At 47.3% G+C, this 8,086-nt stretch overlaps 1 protein-coding gene across 1 annotated transcript in view; it reads right to left on the reverse strand.

Annotated features, from left to right (window-relative positions):
• Positions 1 to 7,679, reverse strand: part of MAML3 (mastermind like transcriptional coactivator 3) — a 534,905-nt gene extending 527,226 nt beyond the window's left edge. The window contains exon 1 of the mRNA XM_027866934.1: positions 6,438 to 7,679. Coding sequence (XP_027722735.1) covers positions 6,438 to 6,944 — 507 coding nt within the window. The 5' untranslated portion in view covers positions 6,945 to 7,679. The remainder of the gene's footprint in view (positions 1 to 6,437) is intronic.
• Between the last annotated feature and the right edge of the window lie 407 nt (positions 7,680 to 8,086).

Here is an 8,086-nt window from a genome sequence, read left to right on the forward strand (position 1 = left end):
GGGTCACAAAGAGTCCGACATGACTGAAACAACTAAACAACAACAAAAATGGAAGATGGAGGGGAGTTAGTTCAATTCCTGCCTCTGATGCTTACCCCTGGGCAAATCACTTAACTTCCCTAGGCCTCAGTTTCTCCATCTGAAAAATAAGGAGGTTGAACTAAATGGCCTTTGAGGTCACTTAATTATCTTAGCACTGTTTTTGGAGTCAGAGAACCTAGACTTAAATTCCAGATTTGCTATTTACAGGCCATGTGACCTTCAGGAAGTCATGTTGCCTCTCTAGGTCTTAAGTTTATTCATCCGTGAAGTGAGCGGATTGGACTAAGTGATATCTTTCGCGATATCTTATTTGATATCAGAGGCAGATACATGATATAGTAACTAGAGCACTGGATCTTCAGTTCAAATCCTGCTTTGGACACTTCCTAGCTGTATGACCCTGAGTAATTTAACCTCTGCATGCCTTTGTATCCCCATCTGTAAAATATGGATAACAACAGCACCTACCATCCAGGGTTGTTGTGAAGATCAAGTGAAATATTTGTAAAGCTCTTTGCAAACCTTAAAGCACTATATAAATGCTAGTTATTATAGCTAAGGTCTTGTCCAGTTCTAAATAGGAATCTATCATAGAAATGGTCCACTGGCGCCTTTGTAAGGAGGGGCTCCCTTATCCCTGGAATCCACTCCCTCCTGATCCTTTTATATCTTAGCATCCCTAGCTTCCTTCGAAGTACAGCTCAGATGCTGTTTCTTGACCTTGCCCCCATCAGACTTCATATATAGCCCCCTCAGACCTCCTATGCATAGTTTTTAAACTCTCTAATGTACTTACTACGTAATAAATATTTTCCATCTGACAGCTAGCTCACCCTTCACAAGACAGCTTGGCACACAGAGCTGGACTAGGAGTCATCAAAACTGAGTTCAAAGCCTTCCTTAGATGCTTACTAGTCCTGTGACCTTGGTCATACTCTTAACCCGACAGCCTCAGTTTCTTCCTCTTCAAAATAGGGATAAATAATATAAGCCACCAAGGACTTGTTACCTCACAGGGTTGTAGAGAAAAGCACCTGAAAACCCGAAAGCTGTATATAAATGTTAGCCTGTTTGTCATTAAGAACTGAAAGCTTGTAAGCTGCTCCTGGGAAGGAACCATGTCTTATCTAAATGTTGTTGTCTCTCCCCCAGTACTTAGCATGGTGCTTTGCACACAGTAAGTGCTTAATAAATGTTGAAATAATGTCTCTGCTTAACTGAAGTAGTTTGTTTTTTTTTATAAAATTTTCCTCCATATGTTCATTTTTTCCCCCCGCATTTCACTTCAAAGAAATGAACAGGATTGAGATGTGTCCACCTTTAAACCTCAGCCTTCTCTCCCCAATTTACTGAAAGAGGAGCTCAGGCTACATTAGCCTTGACTGTTGTGAAGGCTTGTAGTACACCCAGATCTTTCACCATGTCCTTGAACCAAGACAAATTTCTGCTTCCCTAAGCTTACTCTTATCTACAGCAAGAAAACAACAATAAAAACATAACTTTCACTTAATGACCCCATGCCAGGAAAGGAAAGAAAAAAAACTGACATAGAACTGTTACAATATGAATTCTAAGGAAGACACCAACTGCAAAATAGAAACCAGGAGCCCTGTTCCTATGTATTTTCACAGTTATTAAGCTCTGAATGATAACTGCTTTCACAGGATCCCAGAAAGTCAGCACTAGAAGGCATCTCAGGGATCAGGGGCTAGGTTCTCTTCCCAACCCTGCCATTTAACAGATGAGGAAACTGAGGCCTGGAGAAATGATGTACCTTACCCAAAGCCTCACAGCTAAGAAGTTAATATCAATCTCACCACTAGTATGAGGTACTCTGCCTCCAAGACCCTTGAGTACCCTTTAAGTATATAGCCCAATCTAAAGATCAACTGTTCTATTCAAAAGCAAGCATAAAAATCAAGGACGGTTAAGGAAAGTGAAGGTCAGTCAACACTTAAGATTGAAATCCTGTGATTCCAGTTTTCAAGGATTTGTAACTTTTACATTAACTTTTTTTCTGGACTCCAACTGCTAAAGTGATTTTTTAAAAAAGATACTAATTTAACATCAAATCCCCTTCTCCAGTTTAATATGATGACTTGAAAAGTAGATATCAACTCAGAAAAAAATGAAACATACTTCCTTCTCAGCAGAGGTGTCAGGAAGGAAGGTTACAGCATCAGGTTAGATCTGATTATCAATCAAGCAACAAGCATTTATTAAGTGCCTGCTGTGTCCTAGCTGTTGTGCTAGATCCAGGGATAAAAACACAAAGAAACAAACCCTACTCACAAGGAGCTGTTGATTTTTCTTAACTATTTTCCTTTGTAACTAATAGCCAGCGATGAATGTGACATAGAAGAAAAAGGCTTCGATAAAATTTTTTTTTAATTATTTTTTTTTAATGGGAAGAGGATTGAAATTTCTGGAGCCATATATAAGCTTCACAGAACTATGTGCATAAAACTTGTAAGAGTATTTCATAAGTACATATAGTGTAGGCTAGATCCTACACTGACCTCATACCCTTTCTAAGGATGCCTGTCAGAGCACACAAGAAAAAAGCCAACATGGAGATATTCCTATACTCTACAAAGCAGTGAGGTATAACTAGGTCTTTAATCCATAAAACTGAAATATTTAAAGAAAAAACTGATACTACAAAGTGGCCTATCTTCAAGCAAACTTTATTGTGCTCCCCCTCCTCCCATTAGTGTACTTATTATATGTCAGACCATGATAACATCATGAAATTTGTAGTTGGGGAAAAAGTCTACTCAAGTCTGTAATTTCAATATTAGACACATCAATATTAAGGTGATGAAGGTTTCACTTTTGGTTTAGTGAATCTTTTGACACTTCCCTGCTCTGGACCTCAGTTTCCTCCACTGTAAAAAATAAGGGGGTTGCCTAAATAATCTCTAAAATCCTTTAAAGATCTAAATGCCCAGAACCTGCTTAACCTTTTGTAATAATGCCCCAGAGTGGGTTAGTGGAAGAGTAAGATCCCTCAAATCAGAAAAACTTTCTGGTTACCAATCTTACCTTCTTCCTTTTCATCGAATAAAAGACATTAAAAGGGTACCTGTGTCAAGTTTGGCTTACATAGATGTTGGCTGTTTGACTGAAAATTGGCCTGAGAGAAGCATGGCAAATTAAATAGAAGACCTCCTTTGGAATCATGAAGACCTGGGTTCAAGTCCTGACTCTGATCTGCATTATCTGTCAAGGTGTCCAAGAGCAAGTCACTTAAACTACTCAGTGTCCAGTTTTAGAAAGCAGCTGACTATCTTCACTGGTGGAGAGTTCTCTCCACAGTTCTAGAGTACAAAGTGGGGGGGGGGAATGGGGAGAGAGAGGGAAATAACACTATTAACCCTGAAAGGGTGTCAAACAATGGGGTGGAGTGGAGACAGGAACATAGCATTTTTCACAAAATTCTTAATATCAAGAATTCCAATCACAATCAATAAAAATTGGTTAAGCTCCTATTATGTGCCAAGCACTGACCTAAACGCTGGGCATACAAAAAAAAAAGGTAAAAGACGGTATCTGCCCTCAAGGATCTTAAAATCTAATGCAGAGAACACTACATGGGTACGTAACAAAGGGCTGGGTACTGGTGCAGGAGCAGAGCCTTTAAAAACCACCTTTCAAATCCAACTTTTTGCGAAAATGAGCAGCTTCACCTTCGACAAGTCCCCCCAGTTTTGGAGCTAGAATGGGGAAATATGGACCTGGCTCAGGAAGGTGAAAATGTGAATGGGGGGCTAAGACAGACAAAATGTCGGTGGCAGAAACAGAAAGTCAGAGAGTAAACAGGAGAAAGGTAAAGATACATAAATTGACGTCGTCTTTGTGTGCGGGAAAACTACAGTATGTCAGTGGTTTTCGGCTTCCTGTTTGTAAAAGAAAAAAGCGTTTTCCCGGTTTCTCTCCCTCTCTTCTCTCCCTCTCTTCTCTCTCTCTCTCTCCTCCCTCTCTCTCTCTCGTTCTCTCTCTCCCTCCCCCTCTCTCTCTCCCTCTCTCCTCTCCCTATCTCAAAATACACAGTCTTCTTCAAAATATACAGTCCACCGTGCTGCGCTTGCCTTGGCTCACTTGCTCCCTATGTCTTCTGTTCCCTCCCTCCTTCTCTCCCTCTCCTCCTCCCCTTCGCCCCTAGCCAGACGCGAAGGGGCGGAGGAAAGGGTGTTTGGGGGCTTTCCAGTGATTAAGGGGATATTAGTAGTAGCAGGCGTCGCTGTAGTAGATCGCCACCTCTTAGTTCCCCAGCTCTTTGGGTAGGAGGTTAGAGCCGCGGACAAAGCACCTCCCCTGTCCCCTCCCACCCCGTCCAAAGGGTGGAGGTGGGAGGGAGGAAGGGAGGGAGGGAAGGCGTGTGAAGGGAGGAGGAAGAGGAGGAGGGGAAGAAGGTGCTGCTCAGCGGGCCTGCAAAGGATCACGCCGAAGGGGAGGAGGGGCTGAGACAGCATCAGAGCCAAGGGAGGAGGAAGAGAGATATCTTTAAGACCGAGATAAACAAATTGCCCCCCCATTCACGTGTGGGGTGAGGGGGAAAGAAAGGGAGGCAGGCGGGGGCGGGGGAGAGGCGAAGAGAGGAAAGACGCGAAGAAGGGGGGGAGGCTCAAGGATGGGAGGGGGAGTGAGTGGGAAGAGACAGACACAATCCTAACCCTCCCCCTACCCCTTCGGCTCTTTGTCACGGAAATGCCCAAACCTAGCGCCCAACAGAAGCTGACCTCTCTGCCTCCCGCCCCCCATCTCTCCCAACCCTTGAGTGCAAAAAAGAAGATTCTCCCGGTCTGGGGAAGTGCCCGATTTTTCATCCTAAGTAGAAAGCAGCCCCCTTCTCCCTCTGTGGGTGTCCGCACTACCCAGCTGTTCACGGCACTGTCTGTGCGCCCACGGAGCTAGGCGAATAGTCAGTGCCCTGCTCAGTCACACCGGGCTTTGACATTAACATCCTCCCACCCACCCCTGGCCACACATGCACACGCATTACACTCAGAATGAAATTGCGGGGGGGTGGTCAATGTGGGTTTTCGGGCAAATAAATGCCTTTCACTAGCTCCTAATCAATCCTGAGAAAAGAAGGGAGGGAATGAAAGGAAGAGAAAGACAGAGAAAAGAGGAGGAGGAAGAGGATTAGAGAAGAAAGACCCGAGAGAAAGAAGGGGCTGAGATGCGAGGAAAAGAGCTGTAACAAACTCCTCAGCTAAGTCCAGGCAACCAAGCAGGTTGGAGGCCTCTTGCCTCGGGGTTGGGGAGCGGGGATCGCGCTACTTCCTACTTGCTAAGTTATGCAATTGACAGACAAACACCCCACCCCCAAGCTTCTGCCTCCACAGGCAAACCTCCTACACCTCTATCTTCTAGTGGCAGTGCTCTTCTCAGTGCTTATTAAAACACCCGGGGAAAGTTTGATGGGGGGGGAGGTGTGGGATGGTTCCGGAAGCAAAAAGGACAGTCTCAGGGAAGTTTAAAAGGAAAAAAGGGATGGGGGTGGCGGAGTGCGAATCCAGAGTCGTGTAGCAGTGGCGACTGCAAGGAACAAGCTTCAAGCAACACAAGGGGAACTTTCTCCTTTACCTGCTGCAAGAGCAGCAAACCCAATCTTACTTTCCTCCCCGCCCCTTCACCTGCCCTGCCAACCCAGAGTTTAAAAAGCCATCGATGCAGCGTGCACACACACATACACGCGCGCGCGCGCATACATACATACATACACACAAATACACATACACTCCATGCGCACATCCCCCCCCAAAAAAGTTCATTCACAAAACTCTTAAGACTTCCCTAAAACAAAGAGGGAAAGGGGCATGGATATTTCACCCTCCCTCTCCCCTTCTCATTTTGGGGAGAAAATGGTACCTCCCCAGAATCACAGCATCAATTCCTCCCCTAGCCCAAACGAATGTGCTCTAAAAGGGGGGGGGGGAGAGTAAAGGGGAGAGAAACGAGACTTGCGAGGTTGAGGAAGAGCTGGGAGGTGGAGAGCTAGGGAAAGGAGGAGGAGCAGACTTTCAACTCAAGATTCATCCTTTTTCAAACTGGTTCTTAGGGAAAGGGGGGAAAAACTTTTCCAAACAGCCTACTTGGAAGACGCTCCTTAAGGTGCCTTCTTCCCCGTCTTAAACCTCCTTTTTTTCTGTCTCCTCAACCCCACCCCGCTCCCCTTCACATCTGACAACCCTGGCCGACTAACAGGTATCTGAGCCTTTTCCCAGGAAAAGTTTACTTGAAACCCGTTCGCTCCCACAGAGCTCCCCTTTTGCCCAAGTCAGTTTCCCCCCTACCCCACCACCACCAAACCAGAACGGCAAGCTCCCCCCACCCCCAGTCCCCATCCAACCAGGTCCCGCGTCCCCCTGCCCGGATTGTGCCCTCACCATGATTAGCGTGTGATTTCTTTGCTCCGCCGAGGCAGACTCTGCATCTTGCTGCTGTTTGCTCGAGTGCTGCGAGGGCTGTTTGCTGCCGCCGCCGCCGCCGCCCCCGCCGCCCGATTTTTTGGCCCTTTGCTCCAGGGTCCTCTGATACAGGCTCACCGTGTCCCTGCGCTCCAGCTCCAGCTGCTCCGCCTGGGCTTGCTGGTACCTGTTCTCGCAGTTGACATGGTGCCGCCTGCAGCCTTCGATGCGCTGCCTCAGCCGCTCCACCACCGTGCTGTGCTTGGGGACGCTCCCCGGGCCGCCGCCGCTGCCCCCGGGGCCGCCGCCGCCGCCACCACCGCCGCCGCCGCCAGCATGGTGATTGTTACTCGGTGCAGCGGGAGTACTATTGGGAGTATTATTCACACCGATACCGGCCCCACCGAGGCTGCTGTTCAGGTTACTGTTGATGCAAATACTACTGCCGTTCGCGGTGGCAGCAGCGGGGGCTGCGAAATCCCCCATCCTGCTCCCCGTGCACACTATTTTGGAAGAACTTTTTGTATCCACCCCCCTATCAGCCTCCTTCTTGGGTCCAGGATTAAAATAGTTTTAAGTGGAACGCGGGGGAGCAAACAAGCACATGGATGGAGACACCGATCCCGAGCAGGAGGGGGAAGAAGGGGGGGAATACTTGAGGGGGGGCTGTTGCTGTTGTTTCCTTTTTTTTTTAAACTGTAACGCTCCCCTCCAATAATAATATTGAAGAAGGTGTTATCAGAGTATCATCAAGACACCTATCAACAAAAACAATCAACAAACTGAAGAGTAGCAAATCGGGTTGCAACTCAGCGGGAGATCCGTTCCTTCCCTCACTTCTTTTTATAATCCATTATTTTCTAATAAATTCCAGGAGATTTCCGGTGGTTGGCAAGCATTTTCTCCCCATATTCGGGGGGGGGGGAACCACACACACACACACCACACCACACACTCGCTCACAGGCAAAGACACCCCAAGCAGACACACAATACACACACTCGCTCCACACTCACAGCATCAAAAGACAGCGAGCTTTCTTATTGCATTTTCCTTCCACAAAAAAGTTTTGGTGTTTATGCCGCCCCGTGTTCTCAAAGTACTTTGGCTGCTCGGTTGCATTTCACAGGAACCTAAATATCAAATCCTCGGGTTGGGGGGAAGTAAACATATGAACAATCCCGGGGGTGATTGCAAAAGTAGATCGGTGAAGTCCTTTAAAAAAAAAAACCACGCCGAGCTGATAAGAGCCCCCAACGCTTGGCTTTTGCTGCTGCTGCTACGGCTGCGGCTGCTCCTCCTGCCACCATCACAATGATCAAGTGCTCTCCTCCTCCTCATCCTCCTCCTCCTCCTCTCTCTCCTCCACCTCCTCCTCCTCCTCCATGCCAGCGGAGTGATATCAGGACAAGAGAGCTCAGTAAACACAGAAGCAGCAGCAGTAGCAGCAGCAGCAGGCAGAGCGGTAGCAGCAGTGGCAGCAGCAGCGGCGGCGGCGGCAGCAGCAGCAAAGAAGCAGCAGCCGCTTGAGGCCGTGAGACCGAACCCAGGGACAAGGTGCAAAACCCGGCCCGGACTCTCACCCGGCAGGAGTGGAGAAAGGCACACACCAATGACTCTCTTCTCCC

Source organism: Vombatus ursinus, unplaced genomic scaffold (assembly GCF_900497805.2).
Source record: "Vombatus ursinus unplaced genomic scaffold, bare-nosed wombat genome assembly UNPS02014784.1, whole genome shotgun sequence".
Taxonomy (NCBI): Eukaryota; Metazoa; Chordata; class Mammalia; order Diprotodontia; family Vombatidae; genus Vombatus; species Vombatus ursinus.